The sequence below is a fragment of the Zootoca vivipara genome, chromosome 6, assembly GCF_963506605.1.
Source record: "Zootoca vivipara chromosome 6, rZooViv1.1, whole genome shotgun sequence".
Taxonomy (NCBI): domain Eukaryota; kingdom Metazoa; phylum Chordata; class Lepidosauria; order Squamata; family Lacertidae; genus Zootoca; species Zootoca vivipara.
The window spans coordinates 34,272,549-34,292,944 of record NC_083281.1 but is presented as its reverse complement, the minus strand read 5'-3'; the positions used below and the strand labels follow the sequence as shown (position 1 = coordinate 34,292,944).

General features: G+C 48.1%; 1 protein-coding gene across 1 annotated transcript in view; it reads right to left on the bottom strand.

The window, feature by feature from the left end:
• Window positions 1-8,079: 8,079 nt before the first annotated feature.
• LOC118087709 (digestive cysteine proteinase 1) overlaps window positions 8,080-20,396 on the bottom strand; it is a 30,415-nt gene continuing 18,098 nt past the window's right edge. Inside the window, exons 6-11 of the mRNA XM_035120637.2 lie at window positions 17,744-17,939; window positions 16,087-16,280; window positions 15,108-15,199; window positions 13,611-13,772; window positions 12,407-12,596; window positions 8,080-9,524 (exon numbers count right to left, since the gene is read on the bottom strand). Of these exons, the coding sequence (XP_034976528.1) occupies window positions 9,337-9,524; window positions 12,407-12,596; window positions 13,611-13,772; window positions 15,108-15,199; window positions 16,087-16,280; window positions 17,744-17,939 (1,022 nt within the window). The 3' untranslated portion in view covers window positions 8,080-9,336. The remainder of the gene's footprint in view (window positions 9,525-12,406; window positions 12,597-13,610; window positions 13,773-15,107; window positions 15,200-16,086; window positions 16,281-17,743; window positions 17,940-20,396) is intronic.

Below are 20,396 nucleotides of genomic sequence, written 5' to 3'. Positions count from 1 at the left end.
CATAATTTCAAAATCAAAACAGATTAAATTTTACCCAGCTCATAAATATAAAAAATTAAATGAGCCAATCCTGTATCATGATTAGCATTATTATCAAATCATCAAAAAAAATTAAACCGTAACATATTAAAACACAATGATGGATCTGGGATGAAAAGTTTGGGAAGAATAAACACCTCAAGCATCTCAAGCCAGAGTAAAGAGATGCATTTTCAGCATTCACCAGTAGTTGTATGATGAAGGAGCCTGGTGTGCCTTGGTGGGGAGGAAGAGCCTCTCCCCAAGCCACAAACTCTACAAGCCTCTGAGGGCATAGGAACTGGTCTCCGCATCTGAGAGGGTGTGTAGAGACGAAGGTGGTCTTTAAGTCTTTAACTTTGCATATTTACCTTTATTTTGCTCAGATGCATCAAGCGCAGCTGTCATAGGAAAAGAAAAGAACGTTCAGAAGTGTCCGTGAAGGTCAGATAATGGAATGAAGTCACACTGGACCAAAAGTGAAGCTTACATCACCCTAAAACTGTAGGCACCGACAAGGCCTTATCTCATAGACATAACATCGTTCCAGCATTGTATTGTCTAGGGAATGAGCTGCATGTGGGCTGGAGAACGGATATTATCTGCAAGCTATGTAAACATTTTTCAACTTCTGCAATGTTTTCTTCTCATTCTGAGATATGCCCCATATGGAGCGGAGGAATAAATATTTTCTTGAATTCCGGTTTCCCTTGCTGAATTTGCTTTGCAGCACATTGTCACCCATTTCTGAAGGAACTTTGGGGGGTAGCACAGCAAGGATCTTGCTCCTACCTGCATGGGCAGGCATTAGGTCTGACGGCACCCCCAGTTGCTGCGGCCGTGGCTTCCCCACAGAGGCTATCACAGGGTGGAGGAGGCAGGGATGGGGTGCACTGGGCCCAGCCGCCACCCCTCCTGCCATCCTCAGCCACTGGCTTGCCTGTGCTAGCCCTTAGTGTTGTCCCTACCCAGAGCTGGACAAGGGGTCTGCCTGCTACTACCACTGCTCCTGACACGGCTTGTTGCTGGTGGGGCTGCAGAGGAGGCAGAAGGAAAAGGAGAGGTGTGACTTTCCCCTGTGTTTTCCAGATATACAGTGGTACCTCGGGTTAAGAACTTAATTCGTTCTGGAGGTCCGTTCTTAACCTGAAACAGTTCTTAACCTGAGGTACCACTTTAGCTAATGGGGCCTCCCTCTCCCGCCGCTACCACACGATTTCTGTTCTCATCCTGAAGCAAAGTTCTTAACCTGAGGTACTATTTCTGGGTTAGCGGAGTCTGTAACCTGAAGCGTCTGTAACCCCCAGGTACCACTGTATAAAAAGGTAAAGGGACCCCTGACCATTAGGTCCAGTCGTGACCGACACTGGGGTTGCAGCTCTCATCTCGCGTTATTGGCCGAGGGAGCCGGCGTACAGCTTCCAGGTCATGTGGTCAGCATGACTAAGCCACTTCTGGCAAACCAGAGCAGCACACGGAAATGCCGTTTACCTTCCCGCTGTGTTGTTGTTGTTTAGTCGTTTAGTCGTGTCCGACTCTTCGTGACCCCATGGACCATAGCACACCTTCCCGCTGTAGCGGTACCTATTTATCTACTTGCACTTTGACGTGATTTCGAACTGCTAGGTTGGCAGCAGCTAGGACCGAGCATCGGGAGTTCAAACCGCAAGCCCTAGGCTCTGTGGTTTAACCCACAGCGCCACCCGCGTCCCACTGTGTGTGTGTGTGTGTGTGTGTGTGTGTGTGTGTGTGTGTGTGTACCCTTAATAAACTATGATTCCTGTGGGCACCATTTTCTGTCTCCAGCAGCAAAATGTCTTGGTTAGGCTGGCCATGGGGAAGAGACAAAGCAGGTTTTGAACAGTAAAACTCTCGCTGTGTGCCTCTCGGGTGTAGGATGGGTGCTCGAAAAAGGTGGTGAAATTGCTATCCGTAAACGCCCCCCACCCCACCCCCCAGACACAGTGTAAAAAGCAGAGCAGCACAGCACTGGTTTGACTGAACTGTGCTTTGTAAACTAAGTTATTCCTCTCACTCAGAGGTACCCGGTGAATAAGCTTCATGTATTTACAGTGGTACCTTGGTTTAAGAACAGCTTAGTTTATGAACAACTTGGATTAAGAACGCTGCAAACTTGGAAGTAGGTGTTTTGGTTTGTGAACTTTGCCCTGTTGTAAATTGAGTCCCCCGCTGCTATGGGAAAGCACGCCTTGGTTTAAGAACGCTTTGGTTTAAGAATGGACTTCCAGAATGGATTAAGTTCGCAACCCAAGGTACCACTGTACTATACAGTAATTATATTCCATGTCCAACCCTCTCCCCTACGGGATCCCATAGGTTTCAATCTTGTCTCTCATGCTTTTAAACTTTTGTTTGAAACTGCAGGGAGAGGTCATTCAAGGACCTGAAGTGAGCTTGGAATCAACATTATGGAGGAGAGGGCTATCAGAGGCTACCAGCCATGGTGGCTATTCCAGTTCTTGGGAACCAGAGCAGGGGAGAGTGCGCTTGTGCTCCGATCCTGCTTGCGTGTTTCCCCACAGACATCTGATTGGCCACTCTGAGAACAAGAGCTGGTCTGGAGAGGCCACCATGGCACTGATCCAGCGGGCTCTTCTTATGTTCTTATCATGGGCGTTGCCAGGATTTTTGTAAGAGGGGGCACTACTTTTTGTTACGGGAAGAACTGATGTGATTGGTCAGTTAGTAAAGTATTTCTATTGTTTTACTTGATGGGGGGGGGGGAGAAGCTGCCCCCCTGCTCCCCCTTGGCTATGCCAATGGTTCTTATGTATGTGTTTGTAGAAGTGTGTGAATGGAAGTGTGTGTGGATGTGCTGGGTGATACATGCAAGGGAGTGTGGGCCTCTGTCTTGAAAACGTTGCCTGCTCCTGTCTGCTGCTACCCAGAAGCATGAAATCCTGGCTATGCTGCTTCCTCTGTATTTGACCACAGCTGGTGAGGGAACAGAGCTATGCAATGACCCCGGCTGACACCAAGGAGATGGAGATTAGAATCACAGAATCATAGAGTTGGAAGAGACCACAAGGGCCATCCAGTCCAACCCCCTGCCGAGCAGGAAACACCATCAAAGCATTCTTGACATATGCCTGTCAAGCCTCTGCTTAAAGACCTCCAAAGAAGGAGACTCCACCACACGCCTTGGTAGCAAATTCCACTGCCAAACAGCTCTTACTGTCAGGAAGTTCTTTCTAATGTTTAGGTGGAATCTTCTTTCTTGTAGTTTGAATCCATTGCTCCGTGTCCGCTTCTCTGGAGCAGCAGAAAACAACCTTTCTCCGTCCTCTATATGACATCCTTTTATATATTTGAACATGGCTATCATATCACCCCTTAACCTTCTCTTCTCCAGGCTAAACATACCCAGCATAGAATCATAGAATTGTAGAGTTGGAAGAGATTAAGGTCAGCCTTCATTCTATCAAGCCACTTGCTCTGCTGTACTCTGCTTTGGGCTTTTTTCTGAGAGTAGGTTTTCTACAGCCTTACAAGGGAAGGGGAGCTATTATGAACATAGCTCTCAGAGGGATGGTGCACTCAAACTGGGCTGCCCTTGTCTTGCGGCTGAAGGACTAACAAAACACCACAGACCTTAAAGGAGCAGCGATAGGGGGACTGTTCTGTAGTGCAGGGGTGGGGAAACTCATAGTGCCAGTGGACAGATCTTTGTCTTCCCTACGCCTTGCAGGCCAAATTTGACAGGTGGGTTGCCCACTCGGTATTTGGAGTTCTGTCACAGAAATTCAATTCAGTTTGCATTTCAAGCCATGCATAGTGAATTGTAGTCTTTTTTGAAAGACTACAAGAGTCGAAACCCAAAGTATGCAATGCAATTTTCAGCCAAATGCATAGGCTAGGGTAAAGGATGCATAAAAACTCATGCAAGAGTGAAAAATGACATCTTTTGCCAGTGGAGAAGTTCAATGCAACAAACTACACACACATTCCATTCCTTCTGCTGGGCTAGGTAAAGGTAAAGGGACCCCTGACCATTAGGTCCAGTCGTGACCGACTCTGGGGTTGTGCACTCATCTCGCATTATTGGCCGAGGGAGCCGGCGTATAGCTTCCAGGTCATGTGGCCAGCATGACAAAGCCGCTTCTGGCAAACCAGAGCAGCACATGGAAACGCCATTTACCTTCCCGCTGTAGCGGTTCCTATTTATCTACTTGCATTTTGACGTGCTTTCGAACTGCTAGGTTGGCAGGAGCTGGGACCAAGCAACGGGAGCTCACCCCGTCACAGGGATTTGAACCGCCGACCTTCTGATCAGCAAGCCCTAGGCTCAGTGGTTTAACCACAGCGCCACCTGGGTCCCTCTCTGCTGGGCTACAGAGGTGCTATACACAGATTTGATCACTAGGTGGCAACAGCATACCATTCTAGTCTTCAAAATAATTGTTTTCCCACCCAGAGGGTGTGCGTTACAGGTAGGTAGCCGTGTTGGTCTGAGTCGAAACAAAATAAAAAAATTCCTTCAGTAGCACCTTAAAGACCAACTAAGTTTTTATTTTGGTATGAGCTTTCGTGTGCATGCACACTACACACAAAAGCTCACACCAATAACAAACTTAGTTGGTCTCTAAGGTGCTACTGGAAGGAATTTTTTTGTTTTGTTTAAATTATAATTGAGTCATGTGACCCCAAATTTTTAAACAATGTGGACTAAAGTCAACTTCTGAGGCCCCTTCAGGATTAGGGGCCCTGAAGCTTAAGCTTCATTAGTTTCATAGCAGATCCACCCCTGCCCTGCTCCTCTGGGATGAGGACAGGCTGCAATCTTGTGCAGAGGGTCTCCCATGTTGGGCAGCCTTGCCATTGTCTGCAGTGTGCCAGGAGCCCCAATCCACCCCTTGCTCTGTGTCCCTGGGTTCCTGCCTGCCTGGCAACATTAAAAAGGGCTGAGCGCAGAAGCGATGTCATGGCCAGCTTTTGCCAAGGCTTTAAGCAATCTCTCCTCCTCCCTTGTCTCAGGTGGAAGTTCCCATGAAGACTCAGAAGGACAAGATTGTTCCTTCCATGCAGGCACAGCTGGAATATTGTATTTCAAAGTGCCTTGCCTTGGATTAGGTAGCTAAAGGATGACATGAGGCCTGTACTGGCTGGCGGAGATGCCCCAGGGAATTTCTGTTGCGTACATAACACGCAAGAGTGCAAAATTGGGAATCGATTCTGGCTGAGCTCTCTCTCTTGAGAATAGAACCAGGTGGGCAATCTGTGCTCCAGGATCCCGAGGAGCCCTAGATCTAATTTCATGCAGCTGGCAGGGAGAGGGGGGAAAGGTTAAGGTCACTCGTCACCATAACATGGCCCCCCTCTCCAAAGAGACAGAAATGGGCCATAGGGGTGTGTGGAGTGTAATGTGCAAGATTATTACAGATGGAATGCAACCCTTCCAGGCGTGGGGAGGAGGAAGGTTGCCAACCCCTGCCATGGAGCATTGCCAGGTCCCAGGAATGCCAGGGAATGCATCAACCAGCCCATGTGAAGTAATAACGATAGTGCCTCTGAACATGTCCAGAGAGCATCAATGATTATCCATGGCCTAGTCCTCTTTCCATGCACACGGGAAGAGGGCTTAGGACTTTCAAGGAGCACTTTAAAATGCAGCTAATCCCGTTTTTTGTTCTGGAGTAAGGCTGAATCGGAGCAGACGTCAGTCTGTGGAAAACCCCTACTGATGTTTGCTCCGATTCAGCAGTAAAGATCTGGGGTTTAGCTACACCTACTTTTCCTCCACGCTTTCCAGGCACACCCCACACTTTTAAGCTCTTTGCCTGAGCACTCTTCGTTTTTGCCCAGAGCTTTCCCCATGAAAACCCACTGAATCAGAGAAAACAGCAAATCTGCAGGAAACTTGAATTGGGTTTTTGCAGAGAAAGCTTCAGAGCATATATATATATAGCAGTGGTCTTCATGGCTCCACTGAGGTGGAATGGCTTTACGAGATGCCATACAGCCAAGTGTTGAGTGTTTCAGATGCTATCCTTATACTGTAGTTGCTTAGCAACTACTGGCTGTGTTCCCACAACCACCACACTAGGTGAGCCCATAATTCACCAGTTTGCCTGGTTAGGGTGAAAAGAGAAGTGCATCACCAAAAAGACAACAAGAAAGGGGGAACAGACTTACATAAATTTTTCATATGCTGGTTTATATGAAATTTATATGAAATCTTACTCAATTTGTAATAGAAATAACATTTGATTAGAGCAACACGGTGCCCAGGTGCCCTGTGTCCCTCCTCAGCAGCATTCAACATTGGCATTTTTGCACCTAGCTATTGGCCACTTGTGACCAAGTGAAGATGCCCGGCTGCCAGGATGGCACTTGAGGTCTCCACCATCTAGAGGCACATGCCTGGGGATCCTTGGATCTTGACTATTTTGAAACAGTAGCAATGCACCCTTAGAATTCTCTCAATTATATTTTATCTTCACAATCGGAATGAATTTCAGGAACCAAGAAGTTGTATTGAAAAATACGACTTTTGAGCTGTTTGGCCCCCAAATGGCAACTAGCCATTCAGCTTTGGCGGCTGTAACCCTGGTTTAAGGAGCCATAGGCACCTAGTTTATATATCTGAGTTTCTAACACAGTTTGCTGTCAGCTGATATCTGCACTGCATTTGAAGTTGTTTTGATATATGGGATTGCTTTTAATTGTTGATGTTTGATATGTGAAATCGCTTCGAGGCATTTTGTGGAAAGTGCAACCAACCAAATAAATAAATAAAAACAGTTGATGGGAAACTTCCAAAAAATGCTCTCGTTCTCCCTTCTTAATGGTCCTTTATCTTTAAAATGATGTTGAATACAGGGTCATTCCTTTACAATGTGTTTCTGGTTGTGGGGAGGAGTCAGAATACTGCCATGAAGGGGTTCAAATCCCCACTCAATCATAAAGCTCACTGTATGACCTTGGGCCAGTCACTGCCACTCAACCTAACCTACCTCACAGGGTTGTTGTGAGGATCAAAATGGAGAGCGAGGAAAAGTGGTCTATGAAGGTAACAAGAAGTTACATAGGATTTCATGGCCCCTACCTCATGAACTACAGTCCTCTGAGGGTGTTGAGAGATCCCTAACACCAGACACCCTCACAGAACTAATCTTTCTCAGGGCTAGCTATAGGGCGAGAGTAGCTCTTAAAGCCAGATTAGGCCTTTGCTGCCCTGCCGAAACCACCGAAATGGCTCCAGGCAGGGACGGCTAATGAAGGCCTGCCGCTGGAGTAAGCGTTTGCCACCCAAATTATGTGCACCTTTGATCATGGCAACGCAACGCTTTCCATGCAGTTATTCCCAGCGCTAATAACTGGTGTGTCGAGTGGCCAGCTTAATACTTAATAAACTCCACCAGCACAGAATCCCTTTTAATAACCATGCTCTATGACATAATTGTGTGCATGAGGCCTAGGGGCAATGTGCCACCATGGCATTTTTTTTTTGTCTGAGCAGGCAAGTATATATATACACCTGAGTTCCCTTTTCCTCATGTTTCAAGCACTATCTGTCATAACTTTCCCCCCAAAGCATCCTGGGAACTGTAGCTTGTTAAGGGTGCCATTAGGAGACCCCTATTCCCCCCACAGAGCTACAATTCCCAGAATTCTCTAGGAAGAGGAACTGTTAAACCAGTTTAAATTGGTATGAAACTGCTTTGATTGTACAGCGCAGACAGGGCCTTCTGTGTTTTGGTCCCTAGCTTTTCATGTCGGTTGCAGAGCAGAGCAGTTTTTCCATTGCTTCTCCTGAGAGATCAGCTGCCATTAGAAGAAGTGTAACCTTAAGAGCTGGCACCTGCACTTGCTGTTTTTCTCGCTCCCTCCCTAACCCTTTTTCTTTGGGTGTCATGTATTTCAGACTATAAACCTGAGGGAATAAGGATCTCCCACAACTCCTCAAGCTAGAGATGTAAGCTCCAGTTTCAGGAAACAAAACTCCAACCTCCCCCTTTATTCACTGGCTTGGCACAGGGTTGAAGCAACATCAGGAAGACCAACTGCATTGTGAGAAGTAATAAGACAGACAAGGGCACATGGTATGTACATATTTTTAATTGGCTCACTTGGGAAGAGCCATAGTTCCCATCCTTCTACAACTGCTGTACATCACCTTTTGGGCACAGTGGTTAGTTTTAACTAAAAAAAGAATCCTGCACTCAAGGATGTGGGGATGCAGAGCTGCTGGGATCCAGGTGTTGTTGGGATTACAATTCCCACTAGCTCCAGCAAGCATGGTGGCCTGTCAGGGATGATGGGAGTTGTAGTCTAGCAAGATTTGGAGGGGCACAGGTTCCACCTCCCTGACCTAAGGCCCATGAGGACATAGCTCCTTGGCTTGTGCACGGCCTTAAGGAATTCCCCACCCACTTCCAAATTTCCAGGCCTGGCACCGTAATACATTGTGCTGCATTGTATAGCTGTTTTTGTAAAAGCTTCGGAAACAGGGATTCATGGTGAGGGGACAGCAAAAACCCAAGAGAACGGCTTCTGTAATTTTCTGTACCTTGGATCCCAAACACCTTGCAAGTTGAACATTTCGGCTCCCAAACGCTGCAAACCTGAAGTGACTATTTTCTGAACCCGAACGTCTGATGGGACTTTCGCGGCTTCTGATTGACTGCAGGAGCTTTCTGCAGCTGATCAGAAGCTGCGCTTTGGTTTCCGAACGTTTTGGAAGTCAAACAGACTTCCAGAACGGATTCCGTTCGACTTCCAATGATAATAATAATTTATTAATTGTACCCTGCCCATCTGGCTGGGTTTCCCCAGCCACTCTGGGCGGCTTCCAACAAAGATTTAAAATACATTAACATGTCACACATTAAAAACTTCCAAGGTACGACTGTAGTAGGTTTAAGGAACTGGAGGGATGAAGGATAAGAAGAGACTGGGTGATGAAGGGCCTGTTCAAGACACAAGCACATGGAGGATTAGGCCTCTCAAAAATATTGGAAGAAGGTGCAGAAGTTATTTTTGTTCCAACAGGACAATCCCTATAAGACGACTAGACTTTGTGGTTTTATTGATCCAGGGTAGTATTTAGATCCTGCTTCTCAGGGTGGGGGAAAGCCTTCATGAAACAGCTTCCAATATAGTTGAGATTATGCTTTTTTAAAAAACAACAACCCCAAAACGCTTCCATCCCCGTGGCTAAAGATTTTAGCACACGAAAACAAATATGTTAGGAATGTTTAGGAGTTTGGGGTGGTGGTCCTGATTGAGAGCAAAATATATATTTGGACGATATCATCTCTGAGATTCCCTGAAGGAGCTTCCCAAGGCAAGGTCGGGTTATGCCATAATCGGGAACGTGGCGTCAGTGGCAACTCCACAGTTGTTGTCTTTCATAGACATAAGGATGTAGCCGTCATTTCCCCAGTAGGTGGACCAGGAGTTCTTCACCAGCCAGTAGAGTTCGCCTTGGAGGACACCGTAACCTACAGCTAGGACCGCATGATCCAGCTGGCCTCGTTTGTTTGCTAAGAATGGATTAAAACAAATTAATAAAAGAGTCAAGCTTTGTAACAGGTGGGATAATGGAAAAGAGCACAGGAGCATGGCTGCCACCCAAATGTACTGCTGAAGACTGAGAGTTCAATTCTTCATGTGCTGAAGACTGAGAGTTCAATTCTTCATGTGTTTTTGCCTCCTGCAGAAGAGGGAGATCATTTCCCTCTCTTACCATATGATAACTCAGGATTATCCACAAGGATCTAGTCTGGACCAGGAAGAGAGAAAGCTACTTAACAGGTTACCTTGAGTGACCCATTTGCATTCTTCCTCTCTCCCTGTCTCTCAGTGCATCCCAAATACCATATGCAAAATGTGGATGTAATAATGACTTGCCTCCTAGGTTGGGTTGGGACGATGAATGAGATATGCAAAGGTCTTGGCAGTGCTTGACAAAAGGCGTAATTATAATCAACTGATGGTTTGCAGTAACAACCATTGCACACACTTTCTGTAAGCGATGATTATCACCAGCCAGCTGCAATGTGACACTATCCTCTACCTCAGAGGTAAAGAGGCTATTGATTTTCCAGCACTGGTAGATTAAAATGTCAGTCACCCTTGACCACTGGCCCTGTTGGCTGCAGCTGCATGTGCATTGCTGGACCTCAACTCCCCTTTGAAAGCAGCAGAGTGCAGAACTTTCCCACAAGTAGATCTCTTAGTGAGTAGGTAAAGGTAAAGGGACCCCTGACCATTAGGTCCAGTTGTGAACGACTCTGGGGTTGTGGCGCTCATCTCGCATTATTGGTCGAGGGACCTGGCGTACAGCTTCCAGGTCATGTGGCCAGCATGAAAAAGCCGCTTCTGGTGAAGCAGAGCGTCACACAGAAATGCCGTTTACCTTCCCGCTATAGTGGTACCTATTTATCTATTTGCACTTTGACGTGCTTTCGAACTGCTAGGTTGGCAGGAGCTGGGAGCAAGCAACGGGAGCTCACCCTGTCGTGGGGATTCGAACCGCTGACCTTCTGATCGGCAAGCCCTAGGCTCTGTGGTTTAACCCACAGTGCCACCCGCGTCCCGAAACTCTTAGATCTATGTGGGTGGTGCTCCAGCTTGCCACAGCAATCAAGAGGACAGGAGATCCCTGCCAAGGCGTATCTAGTCTAGCATCCTGTTCTCAAAGTGGCCATCCAGATACCCACGGCCTTGCTCCAATTTGCATAGGGCTGATGCCTGTGCAGATAGCACAGATGACGTTGCAGTGGAAATCAGCATCTATGTATTTATTTAAAGTAAAGGGACCCCTGACCATTAGGTCCAGTCGTGACCGACTCTGGGGTTGCGCGCTCATCTCGCATTATTGGCCGAGGGAGCCAGCGTATAGCTTCCAGGTCATATGGCCAGCATGACAAAGCCGCTTCTGGCAAACCAGAGCAGCACATGGAAACGCCGTTTACCTTCCCGCTGTAGCGGTTCCTATTTATCTACTTGCATTTTGACGTGCTTTCGAACTGCTAGGTTGGCAGGAGCTGGGACCAAGCAACGGGAGCTCACCCCGTCACAGGGATTCGAACCGCCGACCTTCTGATCAGCAAGCCCTAGGCGCTGTGGTTTAACCACAGCGCCACCTGGGTCCCATGTATTTATTTACTGCTTTGCATTTCTTCTATTATAGAACCCAAGAGGTCTTACGTGTGGTACCCAGGTGGTCACCCATATCCAAGCACTGACCAGACCTAGACCTGGGACATTTGTTTCAGTAGCCTCACATGCCTTCAGACCATAACCTGGGGAGGCATTAGCTTCCAATTTCACCACAACAAAGCCTGGAGGAGTTTACCATATCTCAAGTAGCCACGTGGGATGATGTGCAGGTTATACCAAGTGCTCTTGAGATGCATTGCAAGAAGTGCAACTTTATTTACAGCAGGTGGGGGGGGATCCTTGAGCCCAGGGGGTAAATGCAGCCCTCTGGGCCTCTATATCTGGCTCGGGGGGCTCTCCCTGGGCCACAGCCTACCCCACACCAAGCCACTCTCACCAGCTCTGCTCCACTTCCTCCTTGAGGGTGTCACTTTGACAAGGACTCGTTTGCCAGGATGGAGAGGTGTAGTTCAGGTGGGAATATAGCCTACTGCATAAAGGTAGGATTCACATCCACTGCTCTCATGGGCGTACCCAGGATCAAAACTAGGGGGGGGGGCAAGGGGAGGGGCCAAGGCACGGAAGGGGAGGGGCCACAAAGTGGGCGGGAACAGCGAACTCGCGCTCCGCCGGGCTGTGCCCCTCCCTAGAAGCAGGGCTGGTGGGCGGAGGCGGAGCCCAGCCCAGCGGAGCGCGAGTTCAGCGTTCCCGCCCGCCGCGCCGCGCTCTCTGGTTCCCCGCCGCGCTTGGCCTTGCCAGAGGGCGCGACGGGGAGCTGGAGGGAGGGCGCAGCGCGGCGGGCGGGAACGGTGAACTCGCGCTCCGCCGGGCTGTGCCCCTCCCTAGCAGCAGGGCTGGTGGGCGGAGGCGGAGCCCAGCCCAGCGGAGCGCGAGTTCGGCGTTCCCGCCCACCGCGCCGCGCTCCCTGGTTCCCCGCCGCGCTTGGCCTTGCCTGAGGGCGCGCCGGGGAGCTGGAGGGAGAGTGCGGCGCGGCGGGAATGGCGAACTCGCGCTCCGCCGGGCTGTGCTCCGCCTCTGCCCACCAGCCCTGCTTCTAGAGTAGGGCAGCTGCCCTAACTTGCCGCATGGTGGGTACGCCCTTGACTGCTCTACCTCGTTTTGACTCTGGGCTTTGCTCACCCCTAGCCTACGGCCCCTGGAAGATTGCCCACAAGCAAGAGAAAACGTGGCACGCAGGCTAGAAGAGATTCCCCACCCTAATTTACAGTTTTCTGCCACAATCTCATAGGCTGGGACTCACCACACTTGGGCTCATAGTAGACACCGCTGGAATAGAAGGAAAAGCTTCGGTGGGAGGCATCGATGCTGACAGACACAGGGCCATGCTTGTAGATGGCAGCTTTCAGAGCAGTACGGTTCCCGGAGGTGACATTGACGTAGCCTTTGAGTTTGCCCACAAGCTGAGTCTCGTTGCTATGGCAGTAGCCATTCTGAAAGAGAGAAGAACCACCCAGGTGGGGATAAAACCCAAAAAGAAAACCCCAAGTTTTCACTCATCATTTCATTAACCACTGTTCTTGTCCAGGAGTTCCTAAAAGCTCTCTGAAGACATTTCTTCCTCCCTGTACAGCCTGGAGTCTTCACTGATCTGCCCCTCTAGTCTGGGCTGTATCAGTTTAGCTGGAGGGCTGGGGACAGGGTCACCCGGCCTTGTCCACACTGCTGCTGGGCAACCAGTTCACAGCACCCTGTGCAAACCACAGCCTTCTATGCCCATGCGTATCTCCGCCTTACCTCATTGCCTGCCACCCTATGCACAGTCAAGACTGGCATATATATGATGTGCATTGTGATGCTGCACATACAAATGCTATCATGCTCAAGAAACACAGTTGTGGGGAGTGTGGCGTTTCCACCTCCTGGCAAAGTCTTCAGGTGCCAATGTGTCTGCCGGACACATGCTCTCCAATGCACAGCATCAGTATGGATGCCCACCCCTCTTTCACATGAATGTGCAGCCAAGGATGGAGTTAGTGGGCATAATCTCACCCTGTGAGATTGGACAGGGAGGGAGAAATATTGTTTTCTGCTGCTCCAGAGAAGCAGACACGAAGCAATGGATTCAAACTACAAGAAAGAAGATTCCACCTAAACATTAGGAAGAACTTCCTGACAGTAAGAGCTGTTTGGCAGTGGAATTTGCTACCAAGGAGTGTGGTGGAGTCTCCTTCTTTGGAGGTCTTTAAGCAGAGGCTTGACAGGCATATGTCAAGAATGCTTTGCTGGTGTTTCCTGCTTGGCAGGGGGTTGGACTGGATGGCCCTTGTGGTCTCTTCCAACCCTATGATTCTATGACAGACTTTCCTTCTTAAGATTCTTGGATATTTACATTCAAAGCACTATGGTGCCACTTGAAACAGTCACAGCCTCCACCAAAGAATCCTGGGAGCTGTGGTGTAATAAATGGCTCATTAGTAAACTAATTCTGGTTTGACGTCTCTCACCTGGCCTTTGTATGGGCCGTAGGATTCTGTGCTGGCAATGCCGCCGTGCTTCATGACCCACTCGAACGCCTGAAATTCCTCACCACCGTCACAGGCATAGTTCCCAAAGCCCCAAGAGCAGTCAATGAGGATTTGCTGAGATAGGGGGATGAGCTGCCCAGTCTGGGGAAACAGGAGAGAAGCAAAATGTCAGTCTTGGATGATAGGAAACTGTTACAGTGGAACCTTGGGTTTTCAAATGTAATCTGTTCCGGAAGACCATTTGTGTTCCGAAATGTTCAAAAACTGAGGCGCAAAGGTCAGTCTGCAAATTTAATAGAGTAAATTGAGAATACACTCAGCGGAAGCCGTTCGACCTCCAAGGCACGTTCGAAAATGGAAGCATTTACTTCTGGGTGTACGGTGTTCGAGTTCTGAAATGTTCATCAATAGAGACGTTCAAAAACCGAGGTACCACTGTACCTGCTTAGCCACGCAGTACTAAATGGTAAATGTCAGGATAGCACACATGGAATATTCCCTTTAGAAAAGAAGCATTTATAGTTATGTTGATAATGTGGAAAATAGGGACATTTCTTTGCTGAAGCTGTATCTGGAATGGAGACCACTAACCTGGGGTGTCAGAAAATTCCAAGGGAATTTGACCCATGTTCAGAATGAAAGTCAATCCAGCAAAAATGATTGGCATTCACTGTTGGTACTTTCAGTCCACAAATGATTATGCATCAATTAAACTCTCCCCCCCCCCAAAAAAAACCCTTGCATTGTGTTTCCTTTGCATTGAAATAAACAGAGTGGAAGAACGAAATGACAGCGTAATTTATACAGCCAACTTTGCAACTTTGCCACAGTGGACAGTGAGGTGAAGTTGTGGTGCAAGATGAACTGCGGCAGAATGGAAGCAGAGCTGCATGCGATAACTACAATTTGGAATGGACAATAATGCCTTTTTGTATCCCTGCTCTGTGCTCCCCCTACTGAATAGAAGTGGGAAATTAAATGTACTAAATGAAATATTAAAATAGACATTGCCACTGCTTACCAGGAGGGAGAAGAGAGAGGTGGTGGGGAGCTCACGCAGTGAAAGTGCACCAGCAGAATCACTGCATTATTTCCATCAGCATGCCTGTGCACTGCACCAACCTCCCCATCTTGCCTCCCAGTAAGCAGAAATGACACACCTGCTGGGTAACTCTCCCTGTGGAATGCCCTCCCTTCAGATGTCAAGGAGATGAAGAACTACACAACTTTTAGGAGACATCTAGAGGCAGCCCTGTATCGGGAAGTGTTTAGCTACCAAGAGTGGCTGGGGAAACACAGCCACATGGGCAGGGTGTGTGTGTGTGTGTGTGTGTGTGTGTTGTTGTTATTAGAATAAATACTTTTCTCAGGAATGTGAACAGCTTGGATCTGTGTAGCATCCATCCGCCGAGTTCCCCAACACCTTCCAAATTAGTTGAAAGGAAATTCCCTGGTAAGAGATAGGCGAGCTCTTACCTTGAGGAAGAGAGCCCCTTCAAGGGCTCCAGTGCTGGAGAAACTCCAGCAGGAGCCACACACAGCCTGGTCCTTAACTGGAGTCACTGCACCTGGAAGGGACAAGCAGGAAAGAGTTGAGACCCACCTGCACAACCATTTCCATCACCATCAAGCTACTGCAACATCACTCCTTTAGGATGTGCAGCAGTAGAGGTGTGTAACTTCAAGGACACGTCATTTGAGTTACTTCTGTTTTCATTTTTAATTAAAACCAACCGGGGGGCAGGGAGGGGCCGCATTTGACTGCAGCAGCAGTGCTGGGGAAACTTCTGCTTGCCCCATGCCTAGAAAGTACAGATTAAAGAGGTTTCCCACTTTTCCATGCTTTCTAGGCATGACTTTGAGTGGTTCTGCCTTTGCCCCGCTGCTGTCTCCCAAGAAAACCCACTCTTTAATGCTAAATCAGAGCAAACATCAATCCAAAGAAAACCCTATTGAGGTTTGTTCCAATTCAGCATTACAGAGCAGGTTTTCCTGGGAGAAAGCAAAAAGTGTGGATGAGCCCTTAGGGCAAACAGAGGAATACCTGTAGGTATATTGGAATATTTGGCTGGGAGGGGACTAATGCCATCTTCTCCAAGTACTGCTCCAGTCAAGTTGCAAAGTCTTCACAGCTGCTTTTCAGGCAAAAATAAAAAACACCAGGAAATTCTATTGCTCTCCTCTGTATTTCCCAAGGCTTAGGACCACAATTGCTTATAACAATTGATGCCTATAGCTCAGAGATATAGCATCCGCCTTGCATGCAGACGGCCCCCGGTTCAATCCCCAGCATCGCCAGGTAGGGCTGGGAGAGAGGCCAGCCTGGAATCCTAAAAAGCTGCTGCCAGTCAGTGTAGACAGTATATTGAAATTGATGGACCAATGGCACCACTCAGTATAACCCCCTTCTTATTTGTTCCTTTCCTACACAGGATTGCCTTCCAACACCACTCACCATAAAGCCGCCAGTCCAAGCTCTCTGGCAGGATTAGGCCCACATACATCTCCTCAGGGAAAGGCAGCCCGTTGTTTGGTGCTGTGGTCTTGAGCTTGCCTCTCATCACAGCTATCTCGTCCTGGGTGAGGTCCGCCAAATGGTTCAGCGCCAGCTTGTAGGAGAGGTTGGCCCGGTTCTTGGAATGGACAAACCTGGGGGGGGGGGAGGCAGAAACAATGGGAAAGCTGGAGGAGAAAGGGCTGGGGCTGGGCAGGGGGCAGCTCAGGCTTGTGGTCATCCTCCCCTAGCCCTCTTGGGGTTAAAGGTTCCTTGAACACTAACACATGGTTCTTGGAAGTACAGGGATAAAGCCACAGTAGAAATTTGGTATGGCCAAATTCCCCTCACAGAGCTACAGTTCTCAGAGTGGTTTAACAGTCAGTCCCTCTTCTCAGGGAATTCTGGGAATTGCAGCCCTACGAGGGGAACAACTCTCAGCAACAAATTACCCTTCCAAAGATTCTTTGGGGGAAGCCCATGACTGTTTAAAGTGGCATGGCACAGCTTTCAAAGTTCAGGGCACATATCAAGTCTTTTACAATTTCCCAGGCTTTTGACAGCGGATGAGATTTTTTTAGTGTGGTGTTTTGATACTTGGTTTATGCTGATTTTTATTCTGCTGCTATATTGAACAGATTTGAAAACAACAAGGTAGCATCAGACAAGTGGAGCTACAGTCACCTCATTATTATCATCAAAAAGCCAAGTGTGCCTCCATGCACGTGCAAGAGTACACACTTCCCTTGAGGAACGGCTGCCACTCATTGGTAGTAAATCTGCTTTTTGTGCAGAGATTCAATTGCCGGTGTCTTCAGGTAAGGGTGAAAATGTCTTCTGTCTGAAACCCCAGAGAGCCACTGCCAGTCAGTGCTGACAATACTCAGCTAGATGGACCAATGGTCTGACTCAGCTCAAGGGAGTTTTGGCTCTCTAACCCACTGGTCTTCAACTGGCAAGTCAGCAACCACTGCTGCCAATCAGTGTTGACAGCAATGAGCTAGACCAGGCATCCCCAAACTGCGGCCCTCCAGATGTTTTGGCCTACAACTCCCATGATCCCTAGCTAACAGGACCAGTGGTCAGGGAAGATGGGAATTGTAGTCCAAAACATCTGGAGGGCCGAAATTTGGGGATGCCTGAGCTAGACGGAACACCGGTGTGACTCGGTACAGAGCATCTCCATATGTTCTTTCCCCCTCACCTCCAGGAAGCAGAGCCAGATCTAAATATATTGCCACAAGATTTCAGATCCCATGCTTTGACTGTTAGCACAGCTACCACCTATCTCATAATTACTCCTTTTTATAATATACTCCATCAGTAAAGGTGAGATGTGACAACAGCGCCTCTCCATTGGCTCTGCTTGAAAGGTCAGCAATATCTAGGTCCTCCTCTTCAAATCTTTCAGTCCTAGGTGGTCATTGTCAAAATAATGCAACTACTTCCTAAGGTTGCTTTTTTCCTCTCCCCTCCCTGTCCCTTTTCCCTTTTGTGCCATGCCTTTTAGATTGTAAACCTGAGGTCAGGGACTATCTTATTGTGGCTCCCAGAGGCCCCCCCTTTTTTTTTGGCTGAAGGACAGGCTGAAAAAAATAATTCAAATACAACCAATGACCTCATGTTGTGGGTGAAGGTGTGCTTCCTGTGTTCCATCTCCCGTTCATCGTCGTAGGTCTTTCCAAACCGTTTTCTGTATTGGTGGAACACTTGGTGGGCTCGGTCCTCTTCTCCCCCCACAAAATCTGCCATGGGGTTTGCCATGATATGGTGCTCTGAGGAGTCGCCGGGCAGTGCATCACATACTTTTGTTTCTAGGGAGAAAAAGCACCCGACAGATTTATTTATTTCCTAATAAGTATACACTGCTTGATTGTAAATAAATATATAAAATCCTCAAAGCAGAATACACAAAGAGAATACAATGATAAAATTATAAAGAGTTAAAAACAACTATTTAGAACATTCAAAAAATAAAATAAGCAATAAACTAAAAACATATCATCATTCTACAAGTTTGGGTAAGCTTGCAAAAAAAAAAGTTTTTAAGCTGGTGCCGAAAAGAGCACAGTGAAGACGCCTGCCTGATGTCAATAGACTGGGCGTTCCAAAGTGCAGGTGATTGCCAGGCTAAAAGATTTTCTTATAAATGGGGAACAGGTATTATGTGGCACCTGTAACACTGCCCATTCCCTAGATCAAAGTGCAGCACTGTGCACCAGGAATATTAAGAGTATTACTACGCATGTAATATCTGAAATACTATCTCCTTCCATACAGACCCTCCTGGTTGTTAAGATCAGCAGAGGATGCTCTGGTAGTTCCACCTCTCTCAAAAATTCAGTGTGTATGGCCCAGAAGAGGGTATTCTCTGTGGTGGCCCCTAAATTGTGGAATTCTCTCCTCACAGAGCTGTGTCTGGCTTCTTCACTATACCTCTGCCTGCCATCAGCTATGGCACCACCTACTGTCGGGCAGCCTGTCTTCTGCCCTACCAGTCTCCAATGGGCACTGGCCACAACTAGGTATGATATCCTCTCAATGTGCAGCAAATGAAGATGAAGAGAGAGACCTTAGGGAAGGGTAAGCTCAGTGGTACAATATCTGCTTTGCATGCAGAAGGTTCCAGGTTCAACCCCCAACACCTGCAGGTAGGGCTGGGAAAGGATGAAATCCTGGAGAGCTGCTGCCTGTCAGTGTAGACAGTGCTGAGCTAGATGGACCCAATGGTTTGACTCATACTATCATAGAATTGTAGGGTTGGAAGGGATCCCGAGGGTCATCTAGTCCAACCCCCTGCCCTGCAATGCAGGGATTTCAACTAAAGCATCCATGACAGGTGGCCATCCATTGAAGGGAAGTCCACAACCTCACAGGGGAGACTGTTCCACACCCAGTCCCACACCCAGCACCCCCCAGCATGGCCAGTGCGAGTTGTAGTCCAACAGCATCTAGAACACACTACATTGGCTACTGCTGCACCAACCATAGTTTAAGATGGAACTATGAGGTCGGTGGTTCGAATCCCCGTGACGGGGTGAGCTCCTGTTGCTCGGTCCCAGCTCCTGCCAACCTAGCAGTTCGAAAGCATATCAAAGTGCAAGTAGATAAATACCGGTAGGGAATTTACCAGCGGGAAGATAAATGGAGTTTCCATGCATTGCTCTGGTCCGCCAGAAGCGGCTTAGTCATGCTGCCCACATGACGCAGAAGCTGTCTGCGGACAAACACCGGCTCCCTCAGCCAGTAAAGCGAGATGAGCGCCGCAACCCCACAGTCATTCGTGACTGATCTTAACTGTCAGGGGTCCTTTGCCTTTTTATGGTTTCCTGTGAATGAGCAATGAGCTGCTGCATAGTAAAAGTTCCCATGACGCTCCTCCCGCACAACAACCTGATTGAGCCAGAATCTGGCTTGTTGCGTTATACAAACCCAGGTGCATGGTTTGTTTCCCCCCCAAAGAAACCACATGTGGTAAGCCATGGACACACCTTGGCTCCCACTCGTGGTTTGTCTGGAGAGAAACTAACCAGCCCAAATGCGAATGGCGCAACGAGTCAGATTCTGGCTTGTCTCATCAGGAGGAGCAGTGGCAGGACGGGGGTTTAGAACTATGCTTTTAATGTGTTCTGCAAAACCAGCTCAGAATATTCCAACTGAACCAGGAAGGCTCAGCAAAGAAATAAGCTCAACACAAAGGTGAAGAAATCACAGTAGTTTACGCTTTTCAGAAAAGGGTAGGTTGGGTGCCTGCTAGGGAGGATTTGGGACAGAAAATCTTGTCTTAAGGACTAGATACACAAACACAACTTTCTGCCAGATCTTGTGCTACAGAGCTATTTCATACTTTGTTGCCCTTGTGTTTGTTGTGGCTTGGTTAGCATTCCACAAAGTGCTCCAACCAGTTAGGTCACATCCACACCGTACAATTAAAGAACACATTTAGAACATGTTTAAAGCACATGGCTTCCTCCAAAGAATCCCGGGAGCTATAGTTTGCTAAGAGTGCTTGGAACAGCAGCTCTGTGAGGGCTGCACTTTGTTGAATGCCAACCAAGCCACAGAAAACATAAGGGAGAAACTGCAAAGCAGAAATGAACAGGGAACCTGCAGCCCTCCACGTGCCATTTGACTACAACTCCCATCATCCCTGACAATTGGGCCATGCTGGCTGGGGTTGATGGGAGATGGAGTCCAACAACAGGCAAAGAGCCCCCGGAATTCCTCACCCCTGCAGTGCAGAGGCTAACATGTCAAACTCAGGCAGAAGA